This window comes from Strix aluco, chromosome 3 (assembly GCF_031877795.1).
Source record: "Strix aluco isolate bStrAlu1 chromosome 3, bStrAlu1.hap1, whole genome shotgun sequence".
NCBI lineage: Eukaryota > Metazoa > Chordata > Aves > Strigiformes > Strigidae > Strix > Strix aluco.
Genome location: NC_133933.1, coordinates 38,935,671 through 38,961,173, shown reverse-complemented (window position 1 = coordinate 38,961,173; position 25,503 = coordinate 38,935,671). Strand labels below are relative to the sequence as shown.

The 25,503-nt window shown below is 58.3% G+C and overlaps 2 protein-coding genes across 5 annotated transcripts; both read right to left on the bottom strand.

Moving 5' to 3' along the window:
- Positions 1-855: 855 nt before the first annotated feature.
- Positions 856-10,776, bottom strand: SLC35B2 (solute carrier family 35 member B2). 4 transcript variants are annotated; one of them, XM_074818168.1, is made up of 5 exons: positions 10,692-10,776; positions 10,366-10,599; positions 5,797-5,990; positions 5,332-5,492; positions 856-4,039 (listed from the first exon to the last, which is right to left on the bottom strand). In XM_074818168.1, the coding sequence occupies exons 3-5, from the start codon at positions 5,954-5,956 to the stop codon at positions 3,101-3,103; spliced, it is 1,260 nt and encodes a 419-aa protein (XP_074674269.1). In that variant the 5' UTR covers positions 5,957-5,990; positions 10,366-10,599; positions 10,692-10,776; the 3' UTR covers positions 856-3,100. The 4 variants fall into 4 exon arrangements, with proteins under 4 accessions (XP_074674269.1, XP_074674268.1, XP_074674270.1 ...); XM_074818167.1 differs by lacking the exon at positions 10,366-10,599 and having other exon boundaries at positions 10,692-10,774; XM_074818169.1 differs by lacking the exons at positions 10,366-10,599; positions 10,692-10,776 and adding an exon at positions 8,856-8,946.
- NFKBIE (NFKB inhibitor epsilon) lies at positions 10,644-25,440 on the bottom strand. The gene is made up of 7 exons (XM_074818171.1): positions 25,272-25,440; positions 23,714-24,792; positions 12,998-13,100; positions 12,237-12,468; positions 11,977-12,065; positions 11,448-11,696; positions 10,644-11,137 (listed from the first exon to the last, which is right to left on the bottom strand). Exons 2-7 carry the CDS (start codon positions 24,052-24,054, stop codon positions 11,072-11,074), a joined length of 1,080 nt encoding a protein of 359 aa, XP_074674272.1. The 5' UTR covers positions 24,055-24,792; positions 25,272-25,440; the 3' UTR covers positions 10,644-11,071.
- Between the last annotated feature and the right edge of the window lie 63 nt (positions 25,441-25,503).

The following is a 25,503-nucleotide window of genomic DNA, read 5'->3' as shown; positions in this document are numbered from 1 at the left end:
TGCGCAGGCACCATGAACGGGGTAGGAGAAACCCATGACCTGCTGTGCCGGTGGGCTCCTCTCCAGTGTGCAGTAGTTCTTCACCTAGAGCGCCGCGTGCCCCGCAGCCTGGGAGCAGACCTTTCCATGCTGCACCTGTTGGCTGGGCAAACTGTGCCAGGAGCCAAGTGGGCGCTGCTGCTGGCTGCTCTGGCCTGAGCGTCCCTGGGGCCAGGGGCTGTGGCAGGAGCCATCTGCCTCTTCCCCTGCAGGGCGGAGCAGGGGATGGAGTGACAGCTCAGGACTGTACTCACGCTGCCTCTCTTCAGCTCTTAGGCCAGAAGGCTCTAGACTCCTCCTGCCTCCAGCCTGCCCCTTCTGGGCTTCTGCAGCCCTGGGGGGTTTGGCAGTGTCTGGCCACCCCCCTGGCTTTTGCCTGTGTGGGAGAAGCCTGGGCCATCACCTCTGCTTCTTCTGCCCCTTGCACTGAGCCACTGAGCTTGCACTAAGCAGGGTTGTTTGCCCTCTGCCGCAATGGCCCCTGGGGTTTGTCAGGGAAAAGTGACACCAGCATCAGGTTCTCTTGCTGGCTGCTCACCAGCAGCCACAGGCACAAAATGGAGCTGGGTTTAGCTGGTATCCATCTTCTGCAGGCCCTGCTGTGTCCCTTGCTGCAAACAAAGGCACTGCGGGGCACTGTGCTGCCCCTGTGGCAGCTGTTGGGGTGCAGGCTGATGGGGCAGTGCTGGAGCTGAGCTAGCAAATGCCTTCAGGGTGGTTTTCTTTCCCTGAGACAGGAGAAAAAAAAATGGTTTAAAAGTAAAGAGTTCTCTCTGGACAGGAAGGTTTTACCAAATAACAAACCAGTGAAGTCAGTTCTTCTTTTTAACTTATAATGCTTTGGATTTTTTATTTCACTATTTTTTTCTTTAAATCTACATTTAAATTAGAAAAGGTATCTCATTCCCAACTGGGCAATCTATTTATTTTTGACAAAGGGAAAAAAATCCATTTTCAGGCTGTCAGCAGATGCTGGGGGCAGACATTTGGGGGGAATTTATAGGGGCAGGATGAAGGGCTGTGAGGCTGCACAGGCACTTTCAAGAGCTTGGAGCTAGGAAAGGAGCACAGGTAAAACTGCTGGAGAGCCAAGTGCTCTGAAGCCTGGGCTGTGCTCAGCACCAGCTCTGTTATCGGTGCTGGCTCAGCTAACTCAGCAGTGTGATAAGCAGCTCCTGTCCCTTGTCTCCTGTTTCTCCTGGAGCCTTCAACCAGGTCTCCCCTTTCTCTGGCTGTGAGGCCAAGGCCCTGTCTCTGACCCCAGACCTCCCCCAGACTCGACTGCCTAGGCCTACAGACAAGGTTTTCTACCAGGCCTCCTCTAGGTACCAGTCAGCTCTACCATCCACACCCCAAGCCTCCCCTGGCTCTGGCGTGGGGCCAGTGGAGCCCATGGTGGTGCGGAGGCACCCCATAAAGGATGGGCTCCCCCACTACAGTGCTACAGCAGTGATGGCCCCAGCTGGCTGCGCTCAGCAGGTGTCTGCTCCACCTCTAGCTATGTCGGCTGTAGCTACACCCCCAGGGCTGCCAAAGCTGCGTGACACAGGGAACCCAGGAGCCAAACCTGACTCAGGCTAACAGCTCCTCTGCCTGCCCGCTGGCACAAGCAGCAGGTCCCAACCTGGCTATGCTCCCCAGTCCTGTGTGCAAGAATCTCACACCAGGCCTTGCAGCTTTGGGTCCAACCCTGGCTGATACCTGCCTGGCCAAAGGCGGAGGCAGCTGTCTTTGGAAAGGAAAGACAACTTTGTTGTCCCAGAGAGACTAGGGACATAGGAAAGGTTGGGCAGTCTCTCCCCTCCTTCCAGGTACATGGGGAAAAAAAAAAAAATAAAAAAAAATTTACCCTCAGGGCACTATATGCAGCATATTTTTAATTTAATAAAATAAAAAGAGAAAAAAGTTGCCTTTCAAAAGTACCAAAACCTGCTGGCTTGTCAGTCAGGTTGTGTTGAGGAGAAAAGGGTTAACCAGTAAAACCTGGGCTCCTGGGGAAGAGCAGCTTTCACTGCTCCCTTCCCCTGCTGCCTGGGGAGCAGGAACAAGGCACCCCAAGCGGGCCCTGCACCATCTCTCGGCCCCCTGGGCCCAGTGGGGCTCTGGCCAGGCCCCAGGAGAGCCAGGGCTGATGCCTCCAGTTGGCAGGCAGAAGAGGGGCTGTTTGTGCTTCTGTGAATGGCAACTGCAAAGCCCAGAATTGTGGCACTGAGACACCCCGAGGCGATGCTGGGGCTTCTGGGCAGCGCAGCCTTTGGCCTGTGACAGCAGCGGATGTAACCAAAAAGCAACTTAGAACAACTCAGCAAGCCATGGGAACCGTACCGGCCAGCCTCAGTCTCTGCATAAAAATCAGTCTGGGCTGAGGGAAGCAAAGAAAAGTGTCTCAAAGCACGGGCAAGGAACTGATAAAACCAAACAGGGAGGTACCGGCTTTCACTGCAGTGCCCTCCCAGAGCAGATGCTAGGCCTGGGGTAGGACAGGCTGGGGTCCTTCCCTTAGCTGGGCCTGTCCTACCTGAAGTACCTCCTGGGAGGGGGGGCTGAGAGCTTCCCCATCTTGGGATAGGCTCAGCTTACGACTTGCCTCACATGGAGGTGTTCCAAACAGAAAGCTAGTGTTTTGCTTGCCCTTTCCTCCTGCTGAGCTCTGCAGCAGTGACAGAAATGGAGGAGCTTTAGCCAGAGGCAAGACAGTGCCAGGGAAAAGAGCTCCCTTGTTCATTGGTGACTTTGGAGAGAAGCCACAAGACAGAGGTGGGGCAGGAGTACCAGCAGCTGCACACTGTTTTTTCCCAAGATGCGAGCCCCCAGGCCCATGTCTTGGCTGGAAGTCTTTGACCCATTAAGGCAAACGGAAAGGTTTGGAGCTGTGGCAGCCCAGAGCATTTCCTGGGCTTGTTCCAGCCCCTTCCCTGGAAGAAGCAGGTGGAAAAGTGAGTCACTGGTCCAGCCTATCCATACCCCACCCTGCTCCTCAGCGGGTTCTGAGAAATCAAGCAAGTACCCCCGAGCGGAGGCAGGACAGCAGGCACGGCTTAAATGCCATGGCCCCATCTCCTTAGACCTTTTGTACAGGGGTCTCGCCTGGTGGGAGCTTCTTACTGCGCTTCTTCATGCGGCTGCGGGCGTAGACGCGGAGGAAGAGGGCCATGAAGACAACGGCTACACCCAGTCCGCCCACGACTGTGACCGAGTGCCCGTAGATGAGGCAGGAGAGGAGGATGGCAAAGGCCTGGCGGAGCGTCATGATGATGGTGAAGACGGCTGCCCCGAACTGGTTGATGGTGCAGAAGATGAAGAGCTGGCCGCAGGCGGAGCACACCGAGAGCAGCACAGCGTGGGCCATGAACTCTGAGTGGCGGGCCATGAAGCGTACCGACTCCAGCAAGGCACCCTGCTCCAAGAGCGAGCCCACCGTGAAAAGGCAGGAGAAGACGTTGACGCCAAACATCATCTGCACAGGAGACATCTTGTAGGTGAAGAGGGCGTCCTGCCAGTTGGAGGTGAAGCTGTCGAAGATTATGTAGCCGGCCAGGAGGACTACGCCTGAGAAGGTGGTGACAGTGGACGCGTGCCTGTTGGGACCACTGGAGAGCAGGAACATGCTGATCCCCACGGAGATGAGGGCAGCAGTCAGGTACTCCCAGTACTCATAACTCTTGCGTGACACCAGTTTGCCCATCATCATCACTGGGATCACTTTGGAGGCCTTGGCCAGCACTTGGGTGGGGAAGCTGATGTATTTGAGCGCCTCATACTGGCACCAGCTGCTGAGGATGTTGGAGAGGGAGGCAAAGGAGTATTTGTACATAGGAGCTCCGTGGCGTGGCTGCTTGGTCAGAGCACAGTACAGACCAGCTGCTGTGAAGGCCAGGATGCGGTTCATGAACACTAGGAACTGGGAATCCTTGAACTTCTCACCAGGGTCTGTTTCAGTTGCACCATATGTTCTTGTCATCACACGCTCCTGGAGAACGCCCCACGTGAGGTAGGAGACCTGCGAAGGAGGAGGAGCACAGGGAGAGTCAGGACCCGCAAGGGCAGCTGCAAGCAACCATGGGAAGATCAGACCCCATCAGACCCCTTGCTTGCCCCAGCATTGCCTCATCCTCGGCACGGCAACGCTTCTCAGACACCGGGAGATGGGGTCACCCCCTACACCACCCCTCTGGGGGAACCCGTGTGGTTACAACCCGGAATGTCTCATCCCAAACAAAACCTGCTCGGTTTACAGCCTCTTCAAGGGGAGAGAAGCCCGCAAAGCAAACATGCTAGTAGTGTACAGTGAGCGGTTACGCTTTAAGCTGCCTGTGAAACCAGATCGACAGGCTCAGGGAACGTTACCGATGCACAGCTGTGGTTTTGGTGCCAGCTCCCTGCGGCAGGTCCTGGCGGTTTTCCCAGTGGCCTCTGCATTGGTTTTCACTTCCAGCTCCCTAGGCCTGGTTCTTCCATCCAAATCTATTCTAGTTTCAAACCCAGCAGACGAAATTGTCCTCTGGGGATGATCACTGTTCTGGCTGTCACCTCCACTACTTCTGGTGCAACAGTACCAAGCCCCTCACAGAAGTAACGCAGACTTACTCTCACCACACATCCCCTCCCGAGAAACGGAGAGAGATAGAAGGACTCGGTGACCCACAGCAAGTCTGAACGGGCTGGGATAGTAGGCCAGAGAGTGGGTGTCTTCTGCTGGCTGCAGGATGCATGGCTTTTTCTATCACAATGCCCACATGTCTCTTTTTAGTCCTCAAACCTAAAAATCTGCCCTTCCTAAGGACACTCAGGCTGTAGCTGAGACTTAGGAAAACTAAGATTAAAAAGTGCTGTTTATCTGTAGCTGAATTCGGTATTTCTCTCCAGTATTTGAATCCAATCCATCAAGGCAGGATGCATTAGCCCCAGATGGTGACCCAGAGGAGAGCCTGGAAGATCACAGGGCTCAAACGATCTGCAGCTCTGATGTGAGGGCCAGAAGAAGAGCAGCCCTAACAATCTGCTGAATCACAGAACTTTCCCTACCCATGGCTGCAGAGGACTGCGATCAGATGGACAGGAGGCCCCAGCCCAGACGGCACCAGCTAAGTGGTCCTCCACAGCCCTTAGAGGTGACAGAGCAGCTCTGGTGGACTAGCTTGGTTGAGAAGCCGTGTCCCAGCCTCCAACCCTGCCCCGATCAAGGACAGCACTGCGTCCTTGGTCTTCAAGGAACTGACGGCCACAAACCTGCTGCCACCACATCCTCCTCTCAGAGCGGGATGGCCACAGACGCACACACAGGGCTCCTACCTGTAGGCCAGCAGCACAGAAGAGCAGCTTGAAGACCTGTTGGGCTGTAGAGGACTCTGTGGGCTCTGCTCGGGGTGGCAGGGAGCCATCCTCCTGGTGTACAGACTTCACCTCAGAGCCGAACACACAGGATTTGATGACAGGGAAGCAAATGCCTCGGCCTGAATGGGGTAAGAGAACATGGAGACAGAATTAACCATAGTCTGGGCACCACAAGCCGCACCAGCTTGAGAGGTGAAGCCTCCCTCCTTACTAGTCCCCACATCTGCTGGTGTGGGGACCTCGAAGGAATTTGTTTCAGGGTAGCGCCTAGACAGCTCTGGGATGCAGCTCTGTGAGCAGCTCAAGCCTGGTCTGACAAAGCAGGCTGGGGAAGCAACCTGTCAGCGCTGAATGGGGTTGGCCAAGGGGGTGCAGAGAGCTCACAAGGATGCAAGGATGTGGAGGGGAAGCTTCTGCCCTTACCTGTCTCCAGATAATTTCTTCTCTTAAAGTACTGGATGAGGAGGAATCCTGGCACCACGATACTCGCGTAGCCAGCAGCATTAACAAAGAAACGGAAGAGCCAGAAGTCCACCCATGAGTCCTGCAGGGCAGGGGCGATCTCTTCACCAGTAGCCATCATAGGGAGGGAAGCCAGCACGAGGGGAAGGCAAAATCTGCGGAGAGAGGAAGAGGCGCATGGTGGGCTACTGGTACATGGCCAGCTCTGCTCCACATGCCTGTGCCACCCACCACCCGGCCTGCTCCCAACCAGCAGGCAGCACTCAGATCCCACCCCAGCAACAGCAGCGATGACAGCAGGACATGGAGTAGGAAAAGCCCTCTGGAGTTGAAGAGCACAGGCCAGACATTTATGTTTGCTTCTGTTAAGGGTGTTTGCTCTGGCTTAGGAACACGTGGACTTAGAAACTTGAATTTTCAGGATCGGACAGAACACTTGAACACTGCTGTAACCATCTGGTTTTGACAACGCTCTTACTCCAAATGCAAGGAGCACCTCACACCTCACGTTTTTAGGCTGAACTTTAGCGCAGCTCCTGGGTGGAAAAAGAAAAGGTCACTGAATGGAAAAAGCAACTCCTACCTAGCAGCTCATGTTTCAAGCCTGTGGCCAGAACAACCTTCCTCTGAGAGCAAACGGTTCAGTGCTTCCCCCTCCGGCTGCAACAGGTGAGTGGAGGGGGGCCGCAGAGGGCTGAGGCTGCCAGCCTCCCCCACCTCCCCAAGCAGCCCTGGAAGGGAACGTGCCAAGGCATTCCCCACAGCTCAGAGGAAATTACCAGGGCTCGCCCGCTTGGCAAGACACAGCCAGAAACCAAGGCTGGGAAGGAACTCTCTTACCACCTGGCTCATTGGGATTTTAGTAGGACTATCTGATAAGGTATAGGTGATACTCTTCAGCTATAACCCTAAGGTGGTGACCTAGCCAGCTTTAAAACTCCCTCAAGGAGCTCCTCCCTCCACTGTCCCCTCCCTCAGAGGCAAACCCATGATATTCAGGGGCCTCAGGGGCCACACAAAGAACAAAGGCACCAGGTACACAACAGAATGAGCAAGCTGGCAAGGACTTCCCACACCCAAAGCCACTTGCATCCTCCCCTCACACAGCAAGCTGTGGCTTCCTGCATCAGGGTAGGAGATTTCCTTGGTCCGTGCTCCATCCCTGCCTCAGTCTCTCCAGTAGAAAAAGCCTCCGGATTGCCTTGGGGGCCAGGTGCTGTGGGGCTGGCTACATAAACACGCAACAGAGAAGCTCTGGGCTCCTGTGACAGAAAGGGCCAGAGATGTTAATCCCCCCTCCCCCCAAAACTGAGTCAAGAGGAATTTAGGCCCTGTGAGGTGTACCTGGCCCCAACATAATATAGCTGTGACCTCCAGTAGCCCTCACATGAGACTCAGAGACTTACAAACTTAAGAGCGTTAAAGGCAAGAAAGTCCCCTGCCATTTCATGAACAAGCCCTCCCCACCAAACTCTTGTCCCCTTGGGAAAGACCTGAGGCGCTTTTCTTATCTTCAGTTGCTGTGGCCAGGACCCCAGAGTCAAACAACCTGATTTAAGCTGATGCTGTGTTTCACCCTGAAATCTCCCTTCTGTGACTTGAAGGACCCAGAAATTCCCAGCCCAGGGAGAAGTGCAAACAGCTGGGGGTGGGCTTCTGTGCCTGCTTCCTATTCCCCCCTGCTCTCCCCCACAGAAAAGGCAGCTTGTCACTTCCACCCCTGTCATCTCTCCTGCTGCCAGGGCATCACCGCAGGCTGTAGGGGTGCTGTGGGATGCAAGAACAGGGCTTGGTGCAGGCACCTAGGGCTGAGCCTGCTCCTGGGTTTGCCCGTGTTAAGTAACGCTGGTTGATGGCAACAGCCCTCTGGCTGGGAAGAGGGTGCAGAAATGACGTTCGCTTTTGCAGAAGTCAGATACAAGTGGCGGGGTCGGTTGCTACACTCATGGGCCACATCTCCCTTCAACCTGTCAGAAACCGAAAGCCAGCCGGCTCCGTTCAGCACGACTGTGCCTGCTGCTACCCCGCCGGCCCCCTCAGCGGTGCCACGGGAGGAGAATCAGCTCTGCTCTCCCACAGTGACCGTGAAGAGGAGGCTATGGAGGGACAATGGCTCTCTCTATGCCTGCGCTAGCAATTCCCAGGCCCCGAGAGCTGACTCAGTGCAGCAGGCCCTGCCCTCCCCGCCGAAGCCGGGAAGGAACAGGGCCACCAGTGTTACAGGTAGAAAGGGGGGGCGGGGGGCACGCAGGGCAAGCAGGCGGCACAACGAGGCATGAAAGGAGCCTTAGTCTGGGGCCTGCAGAGCAGCCAGGGAGCCCAGACAACAGACTCGGCTACTGTTCCGCTCGGCACAGGAGCGGCAGCTCTCAAACGCACCGCTTCGGAGCCAGGCTGGGCCACAGCTCTCTGCCTGGGATGCGAAATTTGGGTCCCGGGCCAGAGGCCTGAAAAAAAATCCCCGCCTGCAGCCCTGCTACTCTCGAGGGCACCTCCAGCACCCCGAAGGGCTGAGGTCAAACCCAGCCCTGGAGCTCAGAAGTCCACGGCCCCCCCAGCAGCTGGGGACCTGATGTCTCGCCCCTGCCCCGCCGCCGGCTCAAAGCCGGGTCGCCGGGACAGCCGGCCATCGCCTCCCCGGGCCACCGCCGCCTCTGCCCCGCGGCTGCCAGCCGCAGCGGCCGGGTCCCCAGACCCCGCAGGGGCAGCCCCCGCCGCGGGCAGGGCCGGGCGGGCCCCGGGGGTCCGCGGGCGGGGGAGAGGCTTTCGGGGAGCCCGCTTCCCGCTCGAGGCCTTCTCTGCCCCGAGGCTCCGGGCGCCGGCGGCCCCTGCCCGGGGACCGGCCCCGCGGGCCCAGGTACGGGGGGAGGCAGCGCCCGGCCGGGTGCGGGGTCCCGGGGACGCCGCGGGGCCACGTGGCGGGCCATAAGGACGCCACGGCGGCCCTCGCCCACCCTTGCCGAGCGGGGCGGCTGCCGCCCGCAGCCCGGCCCGCCCGCCGCTCCCGCCTCACTACCCACCTGCGGCCCGGCCCCGGCCCGGCCCGGCCCGGCCCGGCCCTTTCCCGGTCCCCGGTCCCGGCCGGCTCCCCCCGCCTCCGCTCCCGGCGGCAGTAGCGGCAGCGGAAGCCCCGCTGGGCGGGCACGCAGCAGCGCCCCCTGCCGCTCCGGAAGGCCGGCGGCTGAGGGGCGGCCGCTCTGGGGGCCCCCGGCTGCGCGGAGGCCCGGCGGGCGCACGCGTGGGTCGGCGGCTGGAGGAGGGGAGCGGCGTGGCGGAGGGGCCGGGTCGCTTCCCCCGTGCCCCGGCGTGGAAAGTACGAGTCAGGGAGGGGGCGTCAGCAGGCCGAGCCCCGCCTCGGCCCCGCACACGCTAAACCCGCGCTTGCCGCTCGGCTCCGGCCGAGCCTGACGCAGGGAAAAAACCCGCTTGCGGTGCAGAAGCCCTCGAACCTCCTCGCTGGCCTCCCCCCGTCCCTGCCCCCGCGGCTCAGCGCCGCCGCCTCCGAGCTGCCAGCCCAGCCCCGAGCACACCCCGCGGCCGCTGCCGGGGAGAGGAGGCCTCCCCCGGCTCTGCACCCCCGGCCCGGCCCCCGGCCAGGCTGCAGGGCCGGCTGCAGCCGTCAGGTGGCCACCCAGTAACATTTTACGGGACATCTTTTAAAAAAAAACTATTTAAAAATTAAAAAAAAAAAATAGTGCAGATCACTTGCTTCTGCCCTTTTCCTCCTCTTCCCACTCAGCCGCAGCCCTTGGCCCCACCATGCTGCTCGGCCCCGCAGTGCCCGTCACTCCTACCCTGTGACACCCGGGAGTGCCCCACATCCCCTGTGAAGGTGGCACTTGCGCAGCCCCACCGGGAACCCGCTCCTGGCAGTGCTGGCCAAGGCCCATGAGCAGAATACAGCTTGTTTGCAGCAGGGTTGAGGCCCTGCCAGAAGGTGAGAGGCAAATATTCAAAGGAAATGGAGCAATCCAGCCCAGGGCTGCTTGAAGAGATCAGGAAAGCTCCAGAGAGGCCTGGGGGTAGCCCGTGCTGCTTTCCTGGCAGCATTCCCTTGCTATCTATCTTTGCAAGAAGGGAGGAGGAAGACAAGGGCTCACTCCAGAGCATCACGGGTGATTGCGCCATCCAGGATTTGCCCCAAACAATAGCAGCTGCTCCGAGGCAGCAAGTGGGGAATTTCCCTGGCCGAGGTGGGGTCAGGCGCGCTCCATGTCTCTGTTCCCACAGCACCTTTGGCTGCTGGTTCCCTAATGCATCGCACCCACGTGCTCCTCCAACTTGGAGAGGGGGCAGGGAAGAGTGGTGAGCTGAACCACAGAAGGGATGTGGAGATAACCCGCCCCATCTCCTCCGCTTTGAGCCTGGAGGAACGTAAAGCCCAGGGAAGACCCATGGCCTAAGTTTTTTAACACCCTCCCGAGCCAGGAGATGGGGCAGGATCTTTCTAGGCTCTTTGTGAAAGAGGAAACTACACCACAGAAAGGCAGCAAGATGTTAGGCACGACAGCAGAAGCAGGGATCCACAACCTGGTCTTCCGGCACCTCCTACGCTCTTTCTTCAGCCCTGAAGCCAGATGCTCAGCAGGACAGCGCGGGAATGGAGCACCAGGCTAGGGTCCCCCAGCCTCGGCCTTGAGCACTGGAGAGGCTCTGCAAGTGGGGAAGCCCCTGTGCTCCCACTCATCTTCTGCCGTGCGAAGGACCTGAGGGAGCGGGTGGGCTGGGGAAGCCCCGGCACCGGTAATGCTCAGCCTCCTGATGCTGCGGGGAGTGGGGTGGGTTAGATCACATGAGACCTCAGGTGCTCGCAGCAAGAACAAACGTTTATTAGAGTGAGTGTTAACTCTTCTCACCCCACACTTATTCTGATGCCATCTGGGGGTGCCAGAGGATGTTCCATCCACCGTACAGAGTGAAAGGGAGTCCTCTCCTGCTCCTTCCCTGGGTAAGCTGGAGACGCCCACAAGTCAGACCCATGGCAGGGAGGGGAAATTCAGTCCTGCTGCTGGGCACAAATACTAAATGAAAAGCCTCCCCTGTGTAGTGCTCATAGTGCCACCTTCTTCCCTCTGGGAAGGCAGCCTGAGGCCAACAAAACGTTTCCAAAGAGGGGAGGAGGGGGATAAGTCTCCCAAAGTGTCTCTGCTTCCACTGAACTGCAGGCAGGCAAGGTCCCAGTGTGCAGCAGTGCAGAGCCAGGAGGCAGCCCCATGGGTTGAAGGAGTCCAGCCGCTCATTCAGAGCACACAACAGGCTTCCCTGAGATCTTCAGGTCATCGAAGGGCAGCAAGGCAAGGAGCTGCAAAGGCCAAGAGTGTGGACATGTAAGGATGCAGGGTCGTATCTCCAGTGAGCTGGGGTAGGGGCCCCGACCTGCTCCCCCCCAGTCCTGCAGCCTCCCACCTGCCCAGGGCAGTGCCAAGAAACCCTGGCTGGGCTTTCCCTAGGGGTCGAGGCAACAGGCCCCACACACCCCCAGAGCCAATGCCTACATGCTATAAGGGAGTACGGGCATGCTAGAAACTCCTAGGAGCTCCCCCCAAATTGTCTGACTCCTGCACCACCCAACATGCTTGCAGAGCCACAGGCTTCCCCCCACACAGACTCACATCGTCGTTGCCGTCAGCCAGGTCCTGGGCTGTCTCATTCTCCATGTTCCTCAGCAGGGTGTCAGCCCCGGAGTGTGAGAGGATGGCGGCGATGGCAGCATCCTTGCGGCCCACGGCAAGGTGGAGCGGGGTGCATCCGTTGTACATCTGGGCGTCCACGTACGCCCCGTTGCGCAGCAGGAACTGGACAGCCCGGCGGTTGTGGCACTCCACGGCCAGGTGCAACGGGGTCTTCCCACTTGTACCCTCCTGCAGCCCGCAGATCACGAGGGTGTGGGTGCGGGGTCCCCTCAGATGGGCCCCACAGCACCCACCCACACCCCCTTGATAGGGTGCAGAGTGGGCAGTCCCCACCCTGACCGTTGTCATGACACCCAACAGCCCCTCAAGAACCTTTTCTCTAAGCTCACTCAAAATTCAGTGTCTCCAAGCCCGACAGCAGTGTCTGCCCCGAGGCCAGAGCGCGTGCCCAAGGGAGCCACCCACAGTGCCCAGCCTTACCCAAACATCGCACCATGTCCAGCCTTACCCGAACATCGATGTTGGCACCACTCTCCAGCAGCAGCGACATCATCGGGATGTTCCCCTTCAAGGTGCTGATGTGCAGACAGGCCAAGCCTGGGACAGGGAGACAGGAGAAAGAGCCCCAGTCAGCCCGGACCACCCTGAGGCATGCCAATCCTGCCTCTGTGCCCACTCTGCTGCGCTCCTGGATCCCTGCATACACAACGCACAGTCTCTGCCCCAACCTGGCCACCAGCTTCGCACCGGGCTGCCCCAAGGTCTCACCTTGCCAGTTCTGGAGCTGCAGGTCTTGGTGGTGCCCATGGGGCTGGGCTGTGCCCTCCGTCAGGGCTGTGCCCTGCAGCAGCTGCTGGGCACACCGCAGGCGCTGCTGCTCGCAGGCTAGGTGCAGCGGGGTGTTGCCGTTGCGGTCCTGCAGCCCAGGGTTGACTCCCTTGTGGATCAGCGCCTGGATCACGCTGGGCTGCTCCAGGTACACGGCGAGGTGGAGCGGGGTCTAGAGAGGAGGCGGGGACAGAAATTAGCAAAGAGAGGGATGTCCTGCAGGACACCAAGTGTGATGAGCCATGCCAGCCTACAGGAGCCAGCCCAGTGGCACAGGCAGGCTGCCACGCAGGAGCCCGTCCCTGTTCCAGGGTTAAGTGTGGCTGACATCGGTGGGCTGCAAACAGCTTGCTGCCACCCCACACCTCAGCTCAGGGATCACCCGTGGGGGCAGATCTCAGTCGCCCAGGTTATCTACCCTGCCACATTCAAGCCATGCCTGCTCCACCCTCCGGGGCTGTCTGTGACATCCTGGGGCCTCGTAAAGGACCCCTTCACCCTTTGGTGCTGGGAACTGTCACATCTCATCTCCCACCTTCTTCCCCTCCCTGAAAAGGGGCAGCTCACATGGGACCTTCACCACGCTCTACAGGAAGCAGGTGGGGTGTCCTGGGAAAAGGGCAGATGGATTTGGCATCTATCTACAGAACAGTCTGTGACACCTGCCTTCCTCCCATCTTTTGCCTATCATATTCACATACCTGGAAAAGATCATTTTGGATCTCCAGCACCTCCCTGGGCAGTTGAGCAATGCAGCAGAGTGCCACAGCTGGGACACAGTGGATAATGGCCAGATGAACCAACCTACAGAGGGGATAAAGGGAAAGCAGGAGGTAAAAAAAAAGAAAAAGGAGTCCTGAGTGCTATGCTCAGGAGCAGAGATCCTTCACTGCTGCATGGAGGAATAACCCCCCCTCCTCTCCCAGTCCCCTTCCCTTCTGCTCCTCTGTCCTGCCCTCTTCCTGGGGAAGCTCAGCAGCAGAGCGAGGCAGGAACATGGTCTGTGGCTCCCCAGGGCAGTCCTTCACTCCAATCCCCACTGGGAAAGGACCCTTCTGTCTCCACAAAGCACTGCAGGGTTCTCCCTCAGACCTCACAGCATGTGTGGGGCTTGACCTGGCACTGCCCGAAGCCAGGCCTCCAACTAGGGCAGGTCTGAAGAGCCTGGGATGCGCTTCGCAGAGCCCAAGGGCCGCATTTGGCGGCTGCGGAGGGAGGCCTGGGCTCTGGCAGCTGCCCGGGGAATTCCAGTTCCTCGCTGCCGGCTGCTACCGCACTTCTGCTTTCCTCTCCGTGAAGGCAGGCAGCCAAGGCCAGGCAGGAGCCCGGCACCGGTCCAAGATCACCTGCACGGCACAGTTCCCGTGCCAGTCGATCGGCTGGCCCACACCGATTTCCTCTTCTCTCCCCCACATCCTTCCCTTTCGGCACTGGCATGGCAGGGCTGGCACGCAGCCCACTGGCACAGAGGGACACCCGAGGTGTGGCTGTCAGACCTTGGTGGCCAGCTGGGAGCCCATGTCCTCAGGACCGTCACCCCCACGGCCACGGGGTGGCTGGGCAGCCCAGAGCCCCCCAGCCCAAGGAGAGGTTTTATTTCCATCTGGGTCTGACACTGGCCCCTGCGCAGTCAGAACAGAAGTGAGAGTGCGACAGAGGCAGAGCCGAGAGGGAATTTCCAGTCATCTCTGCCGACCTGCTGCACTCCTGGGAGCCCCTGCATAGAGGGGCTGGGCCCCCCGCCACAAGGCAGCCCCCAGCTATGGCGGGCAGCAGCAAGGAGCAGGCAGCAGCTCCCACTCTGCAGAGCATGGCAGGCATGAGCTGAGCCTCCTGCTACCTCCTCGCTGCTGTGCTGGGGCTCCTGGATGGCTTTTATCTCCAGCAGGGATCAGCTCCACACCGAAGGCCAGGCTCAAAGTGAAGTGGGCTCCTGCCACCCACACTGCTTGGCAGAGGCAGGCAGGGCCGATGGACAGAGGGTGAGAGCTGTGCCAGCCCCAGAATGACACCGCACTAGCTGGACACCCCAGCTTTGTGATGCCACCTGCACTGTGGGGAGGGACAGTGTCCCTCCACAGGTGGGAAGACAAGACCTGACCCTAAAGCATTGCAGTAAAGAAGGGCTGGGGCTGCCTTCTCGCCAGCTGCAGGGGGGACATGAGTGTGCTGAGAAGCCCAGAGGCTAGTCCCCCAAAATGTCATTTATCCATCTCCCAAGCACCACCTGAGGGTTGAGCCGGGGGACCCCAGGCACCCTCAGCTGAGCCCCATTTTTGGCAGCAAACCAAGGCTGGTTCCTCTTCACCGTGCCGCCAGGGAAGAGGCTGTGCCCGACAGGAGAGGCTGCGTCCTTGGGGAAGCCCCGGGTCATGCTACGGCAGGGAATTCCCCTCTGGAAGGAGAGGCCACCCACATTTGCCTCCGCACTGCCATGGGGTGCCCCCTCGCTGCTGGCACTCCCCAGGGCAGGGGAGGGGGTTGCGAGCCAGGGCCAAGCAGTCCCACAGGCAGGGTCCGGCCACCCTCAGTGGACCATGGGGAAGAGACACAGCCAAGGAACCCAGGCCAGCATGAGGGGCAGAGCTGAGAGACCAGCTGCAAGAATACCTCTCCCCTTGGCAGGCTCTTTCTGGCCCCAGCCTGGGTATGATCCAGGCAGGGAGATTCCCTGCTGGGTTTTGCATCAGGCCTCCAGTCCCCATGGCAGCACCTGGGCTGAGGTGTCCTTTGCCCACTTGCAGGGACAGTCCCTGTTTCTCCAAACCCACTCCCAGGCACCACGTGCGGGAGGAGGGTGCAGGATCTGCCTTTTTCAGGTACAGCAGAGATAAGAGTGCTCAGACAAGGGACTTTCCAAGGCAATTCGGCTTGAACTTTAAACCTCTGCTGCTTTCACTTTCCAGAGCCACGCTGGGCTCCTGGGGGAGAGAGCAGCACCCAGGGTCATGCCTCACCACAGACAGCCCCCGCGCCCCCAGGAATCCCCCCATCCCCTCTGCCACTAACTATGCCACTCTGTGCTGTCACATGGGGATAAGTGGGGCAGTCACCCAGGGGAGGTGGAAACCCCAGGCAGCCCTCCACCACCTCACGCTTCCTGGCTTGGGTGGTTTTGCAGCTCAATGAGGCAGCAGAGCTGCTCAGGGCTGGGCTGATGCTGAGCAAGTTTGGGCACCTATGTCATGGAGGCAATGGGGACGACCATCCCCACCTGGCCAGAGCTCAGGCTTTCACCTGGAAGCTGGGATGTGCCTGCTTCGAAGGATTGCTTTTCCCCCCTCCCTCTTCCTTCTCCACTTGGGTGCAGCCTCCTTGTGTGCTTTCATTTCCGCATTCATTCCCCCCTTTCCTCATTGACAGCCCTCAACTTCTTGAAATGGCTGCAAGAGCCATGAGCTGCTTGGGGGAATTACAGCGAGGCCACTGGGTTGGGATGAGCCCATCCAGAGCGTGTGTGCACCAAGGCACTCTGTGCCATGGGCAATGATGCCAACCAGGAATCAGGGTTGTGTCCTGCTAACCTGGGAGACAACTTATGCCCAGGAGACCCAAGCCTGCACCTTGCTGTGCAAATCTCCACTTTCTTCCAGCCAAGGCCACAAGCACACCTCTCTCTCTGACATGGCAGCCATGTGATCCAGCTGCTGATGGGCTGCTGCATGCTGGCACGCAGCGCTCACAGCTGGGCCCCACAGCCAGCGCGCAGTGAGGGAGACATACCCGCTCGCAACCAGACACCCAACCTGACCCAGCCACGGTCCCATGCCTTTGCCAGAACAAGCCCTCCACCCCGCCATGCTCAGACCCTTGACCTTCCCGCAGCTTCCTGCACACCTCTCCTCTGCCTTCCTCTGCTTGCCTGCTCCTTCCTCTCCTCCCCACACTCCTGCCTGCAGACATGGGGGTGGGTGCCCAGTAGGGACTTTTGGAAAGGGCAAGAGGGAGTTTTGGAAAGGGCAGGGGACAGAGGAGCTGTGGGCAGGGAAAATACGGCCAACTGAGGAGTACAGACTGCTGGGCTCGTTCTCAGCTTTTCTACTTGCTCACCAGCTCCATCCTGGCACAAGGGAACTTGTTAGTGCTCTGAATAGCAAATGTCCCATGGGCACAGGGCATCTGGCACAAGCTGATCTACCCATCATCAGAGAGAGAATGATCCTGGAGCAGGGGGGTCAGGGCCACCCCTGGGGATGTCCCCGGGGTCTGAGCACACCATGCCCAAGGTGGTCCTAGTTTAGGCACAGGAGAGCATCCATTTCCACAGTGCTGCCCATCTCCCAGGCTTCTGAGTGAGCTCAAGCACCTGGTAGGAAAAGTGTCCACACATGAGGATTGGAGGCAGAACAGGGTAAGGGTGACAGCCAGCTCTGACAGACAAGCACAATGGATGAAGTCCCACCAGTTCTCTCCCTCTAGAAAAGGGGCTCAACCATGCAGATCCCCTCATTTGTGGAGCAAGACACCTTGTCCTCAAAGCAGCCTCCCCTGTCACCATCTCACCCCAGAAGCACCCAGGACAAGGGATACAGCATTCAGTAGAATTTGTTTTGAGAAATTTTTCTCCCTCTCTAGATAAGGTCCCTCGCTGTAGTGTAAACAGTTCACTCCTGGCTCCTTATTTTGGCTGAGTGGAGCAGTAGGAAATCATGCAAACAATTCGCACAAGAAACTTGTTCAGGGGAGGAAATGGCCCCAGCAGCAATAGAGAGGAGAGCGAGGGAGGAGGAAAACAGCAGGGGAATTCCACGCTTACCCTGCTCTCCTGTTCCAGCCCTGTAACCTGCACTGCTAACCGCTTCCTCAGCCATCAGCATGAACCTCTGCCAGCAGGCTCAGCAAGCACAGCTTCATCTTGCCCTGCAGCCCTCCTCCAGCCCAGCCTGGCTCCCTTCCTCCCCGCATACCAATGTGATGCTCCACAAAACTGTGCCAGCTGCCCTCTGGCAGCTCCAAGGGAGCAGCAGATCCCAGCCGGCTGTAGGCTCATCCCCGTGTCCTCTGCTCCTGCCCTGGGTCTCCTGTTCTGCAGGTTTCTTCTCCCTTTCCCTGGGCAGGGCACAGCTTGAATTTGAGCTGGGGAGGGGGGGCGGGGACGGACAACTGACGGTTGTGGCTAGCAGGATGCAAAGCCCTTTCAGCCATTTTGTGTTCAGTCCCCTAGACCTCCAGCCTAGGCAGCAGCCACTTCCCAGCCTGTGGCTGCTGGGGCCAAAGGGAGGGGTGGGAAGCGATGGGCGAGCAGGGGAGACAGCCTCCGCTTTCCTGGGGTGTTCTGCAGAGGGTCTGGTGCAGGTGCTGGCAGATGAGGGGTGCTGGAGGTTGACTGGCAGGGGAGGCATTGCAAGGGGGCTGTGGGCACTTTGTTTTTGAGTGAGGTAGGGGAGGAGGAGGAGGGGAGATGAAGGTGGGCCTGTTCACTCACATACAGTACCCCAGTCTCACATCCTCTAGACTCTGCATCCACACATTTGAGCATTTTGCTCCATTTATGAGCAAATGGTGGATCTGAGATTGCAGCAGATGCATGCAGACTGCTTCCTGCAAAATGAGGGGTCTGTCCTGCACTACCACCGCTGCAGGGATGGGCCAAGACAGAAAAGCAGGTCAGCCCATCTCAGGAGGGCCCAGTCATGGGCTGAAATCAAGACGAACAATTAAAATAGAAGCAGCAAACATCCCAAAATGTCCATTGGCCATGGCAACTCCATTTCAAATGGAGCAAATTTTCATTCTCGCTCATCAGGAGGCAAATATGTTCTCCAACAGTTTCTGTACACATAGAGATATCCTGAGGTCAGAACAGCCTCTTACAAGAGGACAGTGCCTGGACTTTGCCAAAGTCTGGCAACACACCCTAGCAATCATTTACAGTCCCACACGTATTCTCACTGCCTTGAGGATTTTCTTGTAATGAGGCACCAGACATGGGTCTAGGATATCTCAGGGGCCCCCTTCAGCCCGGCATCTGCCCTAGTCAGAGGGACTTCCCCTCTGCAGGACGCAGAGTATCCCAGGCAGCTCACTGAGAGGCACCCAGTAACCACTCTCACAGCTCAGATCCCACAGCCTCTCTTCCTACACAGTCACGTCTGACTCCTCTTTTATCCCCATTGTATTACAAAACCCCCAAACCAACAAAAATCAAAACTTTCTTTGTTAATTTAGCTGAGCTCAACCCTTTTCCAGCAGCGGCCAAGCCTGCCTGCTGAGTGCAAGGACCTGAAGTCCTCCCCATCTCAACTAATTTGTTACAGTCAGACATCAGGCTTCTGCATCCCAGGACATGGAAATTTCCAGCCATTCTTTCCCTTCCTCTGTGCTGAAGTTCCCTGTGCCTCTCCCCAGCTCCAAGGCAAACCTATGCAGGTGGAAAGTCTGAAGAAACTTCCTCCAGGCCAGGCTGAAGTCATCCAAATGGGGAAAAAAAAAAAAAAAAAAAAAATCTCTTCTTGCCTGCACAATCTCAGAGGGCTGCCAGGACTGACCCACCTTACACTAAGGCTGTATGTGTGTGATCCCTGTGTCAGCCAGCAACTTCTGGGGCATCCTCCTAAAGGAGCCTGCAGAGAGCTGCCTGCTCTCACTTGGAGGGGCACCAAGCCCTTCCCTGCTCACCAAACTCCTGAGCATGCAGGAGGAGGAGCTGAGAGTCCAGACACAGGGAGCCAGACACAGCAAGTCCCTTCTCCCTCCAGCCAGCCCCACATTAGGACTCATTTTCTTCTCTGCCCCACAATAGCAGTGTGCTAGGGAGCAACTCGGGATGGACTCAAACTCCCCTGGCAATTGGGCAAGGAGCTTTCCAAAGCCCCTCTGGAAAAACCAAGAGCATGCCTGCTTCCCATTAACTGTGGCCATCCCGCTGTCGGGCAGCCAGCAGCAGCCCAGCCCAGCTGAACAGGGGGACTCCCAGCCCAACCAGTAACCACATGCGCTCTCTGCACTGGAGTTCTCTAATCCTTCTCCTAAAACTGTGTCTCTCCAGTCCTCTGCTTCTTTTTCCTTCTTTCACAGTGGTTTCCCTTTGCTGTCACACGCTCAGCATTCCCCCAGGAACAAACACTGGGATCCTGGGGTAAGGGGGTTCAGCAACACCCTTGTTCAGCAGGGCAAGTGCCGACCAAGCAGCCACACTGGAGCAGGCAGCCTGAATAGAGACAACCTCATTCCCCTGCATGAGGGGATCTCTAGCACAGGGCTACATGAGATGGGAGGGTTACAACTGGCACACACCAGGGAACGGTTAGAAGTGGCTCTTGGCCCCCGCTAGATGAGCCTTCGTGCTCAATGTCTACCCATGCAGGCAAGGGCTCAGCAGGGAAGGTCCCTTTGCTACCATCATGTGGGGGAGTGCTCAGAACATCAGCTCCCGTGAGGCCCCAATTTTACTCGATTAACTGTCCCTGAGCCCTTGTTAAGGCATCTCAGCCCACAAGTCACTGGCACGTGATTTCTTACCAGCAGACGGGGCAGCACTTGTCTCTGGTGGAAGGAGGAAGTCAGGCTTCCTCTGCTCCCCTCCCTCCCCGAAACACACACCCAACCAAAACCACTCAGTCCCATTTTCCATCTGAAGGAGGCTGAGATCTCTCTCCTGTGATTGAGCTGGGGACCCCTGACCTTCACCCCTGCAGAGGAGCTGCGTCGCTTTGCATATGGACCCCCGTGCAGAAGACAGTCGCCCTGCTGCGGAGGCGCAGCCCCCAGACTTTCGCAGCACCGCACGGCCAAAGGTCCCAGAGCAAGACTGCACGCACGCTTCCCAGCTGCCCAAGGGCCCCATCAACCGTGGCATCAGGTACCGACAACATACACTGGTGTGTGGCCCAAGGACCAGCATGAGCAGAAAGGGAAACATGTTTTTAAGTTTAAAACTGAATAGATAGTCCTAGAGAGAGGAAGCTCTGCCTGATTTCCCACACTGATGAATCAACTCTGCCTCTCCAGAGCTTGGCAGAGGCTTCCATAAGCCCAAGCGAACAGGGAGGTTTTCCCTCGTGCTGGAACATGACAGGCTGTCCCACCCCATCCCACCCTGAAGGAGCTGGTCACACACCCACCCCTTTCCCAGGGTGCTGGACTCCTGCATCTGCCTGGCAAGGCTGGGAAGGAAGGGGTTTCCTTGGCGAATCCTAACAAAGGTTGAGCTTGTCCAGAGGCTGGGGCACAGCGATAAAGCTGCCTGCAGCCTGGTCGGAGCTAGCCATGCCTGCAGCTGGAAAGCCCCTCTCTTCACTTCCACGCAGAGCAGTCCCACTGGGACTCATTTCAGCAGAAAAGGAGCTGGTTTACAATGAAAAGACGGATACTTGGAGGAGACTGCTTGGTTCACAAGGAAAAGACGGATTCTTGGCGGAGACCGCTTGCGCTTGAGTGCACAGGGCTTGCTCTCTACCTGGCCACAGAATAAGCGGGATACATATCACTGCCCTAAGCATACCCACCATCTTCTGCCTGTCACCCTGTTCCTCATCCTTGACCGCTTCTGCCATGCCAGCTCTGCCGCTCTCTCTCAGGGACTGATGTGCCGGTGCCCAATTACTGCAGCTCTGACTTCCCCGAGGCAGAGGGACCACCAGTGGCACTGAGGAGGTGTGGGGGTGGCTGATGCTTGGGCAAAGAAATGATTCTTGGAAGATGGCACCCACACATTTCACTGGTCATCACACCCACATCTCCCCTGTTGGCCAATTTCCTTCCTCTAGAAGTGGGACCCCTTCTAATTTTGAGCACAAGAAGAGCCAGTTTTAACCCCACTGCTTCACTCCACCTGGGTTAATGCTCCTCTCCCATGGAGGTGGGCAGGAAGGTATCCAAGGAGGGTCCTGCTGACACTCCAACCACCCAAGCACATGTTCCTCACCTCTGCCTCCACCTCCCACACTTTCCTCACAAGCACCAGGCTGACAAACACAGCCCCCTTGCAAGCACACCTCGAGGCAACAGGGGTGGGTGAGCCTGTGAGAACTATGGACAGCCAAGATTTTTGTCAGATGGAGAGCTCCCTTTGTGCAAGCCCAGAGCTCCTCTCTGCTTGGTACCAGCCTGGGCATCTGGGGAAACAGGAACTATTTGACCAAAATGCCTGAACTTTTTGTATTTTCAGAATTACAATTACAGGAAAGTGTTGTTGCCCAAGTCTTCTGAAATATACTGATAGTATGATTTTAATTCTCGGCCTGGAGCTGCTTTGTGGCAGACATTCAAGTGAGGCACACAAGGAAATGTGCCGCTGACAGAGATGAAAAGAAGTCAATGGGTTTGGCTGGATGGATGAAAGGGATACAGCCTGTGGCCATCTGATCCCTTTTCTCTGGGGACCTTCTGTCACCGGATGAGCAATTGCTCCATAGACTTTAACATTACTATCAGCCCCAACTTGTTTTTGCATACAAAACCGGTGGCAGTTCAAGGAGTCGCTGGGTGCTCACAGTTCCCATTTGCATCGACCAAACGGTGGATGTTCAGCATTTCTAAATATAAATGCCGCCTACCTCTGCCGCAGGGTCAGGAGGAGAGACAGGAATAGCAGAGGCAGAAATCCACAGCCTTGCCACTCTAACCACAAGAATAGTTTTTTTTCCCAGCACTGGAAGCAGATCCCAGGAAAGCCGTCTCTGCACGGGCACAGCCAGCCCAGAGCTGTACGAGCTGCACCACCATCAGACTTTTCGCTCCCTCCTCCCTCTTTACAGATTTCCTGTTCTGAACTGCACTGTGAGTGAGAGAAAACAGAAGAGCAACTGCAACCATTTGGAGAGCTCTCCAAGGGCCTCTCCTGCCTACAGTAACCAAGGCACCACCGATTAATGTTTTCCTAGTTAATGAGATGCTTGTGTTAGGTCTCTCCAAGCAAGTTTGACGGGTGAAGGGCTCAGCCACCTTACAAGACAGACAGCCTCAAGAAGCAAAAGCACCTCCAAGCAGCTGCATCTACCAGGCTCACTAAAGAACAGTAGCGGGGAGCCCTGGCACACCAGGACAGACTAGCCCCGCGGGCCTTTCTGAGGCATTAGTTCCACAGCTCTGCTTAAAAGACCCCTGGCTCTCTCTGTGGATACCTTGGCTTTAGCATTACAGCTGGGAAAGCTTCCCCATGCCGAGGAGCCCAGAGCCAGCCTGTAGATAAGACAGGACTAGAAAACACTATCCAGGCACCCAGCCGGGGAGTGTGGGAGGCTGGGTTTAAGTCTAACCTAGCTTGCCACCAGACTTCCAGCCAATCCTCAGAGCAGATCCCACAGTGAGCATTAATGAACTAATTAGCAGATGCACAGACTCCTTCCTAACTGGGAAGTAAACACCTGGGCTGGCTCCCAGCTCATCTTCAGCCTCAGAACCAGATGTGCTCTGCCAGGCAAGGACAGACCCTCCTTGCTGCTCCTGCCACTGAAGACATTTGCTTGCTCGTGTCAGTGCCTCTTAGTTTCTCTTCCTCTTGCACCATTCCTCAGTATTAAACTCCATCCTGGGTTTGGGGCAAAGCTTTGCCCTTCTCAGCTGTGAGCACGCTTCGCTTACGCTCTGTGCATGCACTCATGACGAAAACCTTCCACTGAGCGAATGTACGACAGGAAAACACTGTGATTCGCTGAAGGCAATGCCCAGAAGCCAAACCAAGTAACTCCAACGTGATGCCTCTGCCCTTGAGAGGGTATTACGGATGTGGGAAGCCCCCCCTCATTAAAAGAAACACTCATCTCCGTCACAGAGGCTCAGGAGGGCAGCCCCGTAGCGGGGCGTGCGTCACAACTGTGCTGAAAGCTGCGGCTGTGAGGGCAGGTTGGCAAAGCAAGGCGATTTCCACCTGAGAACAAATAGTTCTTGGGTTGCTTGGTTGAGCAGCATCTGTGGCCCTACCACAGCCATCTCAAGGTCTTGCCCTGCATAGCCAATCTCGTTTCGGGTCTTCCTTACATGCCATCTCACACAGTCAAGCCTTCCCCATTGGGGAGGAAACATTGCCTTCTCTGGGGAAGGGACAGCAGGGGGGCTTGATTTGCTCCCCCCCAAACCTTCTAGTTGCTAGCAGCCCCACAGCAAGGGGAAGATGGCTTCCTGTGGCGGGTCTGTTCTGTGCCATGTTGCCTGGGGTGCTCCTCCCTACCCACTCTGCTGGACCTGGCTCAGATGCCCCCCGGTCACCCACCCAAACCCACGCCAGGGTGCCAAGCATCCGTGCGCAGCGCAAGGCGGGAGGCTTTTGGGATGGGGGCTCGAGGAATCCTCCACAGCCCGGCTGTATGGGTGCTCCTCGGGAGAGGGCTGGGGACCGCTGCCGATAAAGCCCAGCTTATCTCTAGGCACCGGCTCCTGGCCGGCTGCGAGGGACCAAGCCCGGGGTTGGGGGGGGGCGGGGGGACTCGCAAGCCGTCCCCGGGGGGGTGTATGTGGGGAGGGACGCGGTCACTCACGTGTCTCCATCCTCCGAAAGGTAGGTGAGAGCCTCCAGCTGCTGCCGGCTCAGCCCCGCGGGCGGCGGCGAAGGCTCCTCGGCGCGGCCGGCGACCGGCAGCCCGGGCAGAGCCTCGGGGAGGGCGCCGGAGCCGTAGCTGGAGTCCAGCCGCTCCTCGGCGGCCACGGTCTCGGCGAGGGTGTCGGCGGCGGGGGAGGGGGTCTCGGCGGCGGCGGGAGGAGGGATCTCCCTCCCGCCCGGCAGCGAGCGCAGCGACTCGATGCCCGAGTCGCATTGCCCGTCCTCGCCCTCCCAGCCCGCCGTCTCCTTGCGGCATTCGCCGCCCACCCCCCGCGACATCGCTCAGCGCCCACCGCCCGCCTGCCCCGACCCCGGCCCCGACCCCGGCCCCGGCCCCGCCGCCGGGGGGCTCATGGCCGGAAAGCCAGCGAGCGGCGGCCGGCGCGGAGGGTAAGGCGCCGCAGCGGCTCCTCCTCCTCCTCCTCCTCCTTCTCCTCCCCCTGCCCCTGCCCGCACTGACTCAGCCGCGCCCGGCCCCGCCTGCCCGGGATTCCCCCCGCCGCCGCCCCGCCGCGCTGCCCCGGCACCCCCTGAACCTGGGGGGGGGGGGGGGGGGGGGGGGAGGGCTGCGTCTCCCCGCCCGCTTTGTCCCGAGGCGGTGCAGGAGCACTAGGAGCGAGAAGACCCACCCGTGGGCACGGCACGCGTGGCCGAGGGCCGGCAGGCTGGGGTGAGCGGGGAGGCGGCCGCACCGAGCTGCCCCACGCCGGGCGGTACGTGCCGGTGTGTCCTGGACCTGCCGCCTCCCCGGCCCTGCTCGTCTGGGATCTTTAAATAGCAGGCGGGTTTGCCGGGGGGGGTGGACGGGACACACAGGGACCTGGCCAAACCAGGCGGTGTGTGGGTGAGGATGCTGTTGCGTGCGCAGGTGCTGGCCGAAGCCGCAGGCTCTCTGGGAAACGATATGGTGGATGTCACTTACTGGTAGCAGCGATAGGTGTGAACCAGACGTTTGCTTTTCCCGTGTGTGTGGTTTAACCCGTTTCACCCTCTGAGGCACCTTCTTGTCTGTCCTGCCTGTACAGCAAAGGGAAAGGCCAGGTGGTCACCACGGTGGACTGTAAAAGTCACTCGGTCCAGCCGCTTCCCACTGCCTTTCTGTGTTGCAGATAGAAAGCCCAAAGCCCTGAGTGGCTCACACAAGAGCAGCCAGGACACAAAGATCAAAGCTGAAAATAGAAGCTCAAGTGAAGGCCCAGCTCTCTGCCTGTGAATGATTGACCAGGCTGCATTCCAGTGCTCTCCCAACATCAAAACTACCCAATTGTGTTCTTCATGGATCTCATCTAGTTACTTTTCAGTGTCCCAAGCAGTGGGCTTTCCTCAGGAGACAACCTAGATAGCTCTGAGTGCAGGTGACACTTTAAAATCAGTTTCACTTGTTGGTTTTATTGCTTGATGTGCCTCCCCACCTTCACAGGGTGCCCATCTTTCCAGTTCAGCTCAGCAGGGGGGGGAAGGATCTCTTCGTGCTGCACACCTGCAAGGGAGCTTACCTGGGAAGATCTTGGTGGTGGGTACGGGACCAAGTTCACACAAACCACATGCAAAGTGCCAATGACTTCTCCCTCCCGCGCTGCAGCTGCCGCTTCAGGTTTGCGTCACTCCCCCAGCACTGGCCACCAGGCCTTTAACCACAGCCTTGCTGCAGGCGAGCTACCCACAAAAAGTGCCTCTAACCAGGCAGGAAGAAAAGTTTTGGTGTGTGAGGCAGGGGAAGTCTCTGTC

Excerpts from the sequence above, each read along its gene's own strand:
- SLC35B2 (XM_074818167.1), bottom strand. The coding sequence starts at position 10,738 with ATGGAACATCCTCTGGCACCCCCAGATGGCATCAGAATAAGTGTGGG. Across the intron at positions 5,493-5,796 it reads AAGAAATTATCTGGAGACAG|GCCGAGGCATTTGCTTCCCT; the intron begins GTAAGGGCAGAA and ends TACCCCATTCAG. Across the intron at positions 4,040-5,331 it reads TCTGTGCTGCTGGCCTACAG|GTCTCCTACCTCACGTGGGG; the intron begins GTAGGAGCCCTG and ends CCTCCTTCGCAG.
- NFKBIE (XM_074818171.1), bottom strand. The coding sequence starts at position 24,054 with ATGTCGCGGGGGGTGGGCGGCGAATGCCGCAAGGAGACGGCGGGCTGG. Across the intron at positions 12,066-12,236 it reads GCAGCTCCAGAACTGGCAAG|GCTTGGCCTGTCTGCACATC; the intron begins GTGAGACCTTGG and ends TCCCTGTCCCAG. Across the intron at positions 11,138-11,447 it reads TGGCTGACGGCAACGACGAT|CTCCTTGCCTTGCTGCCCTT; the intron begins GTGAGTCTGTGT and ends TGGCCTTTGCAG.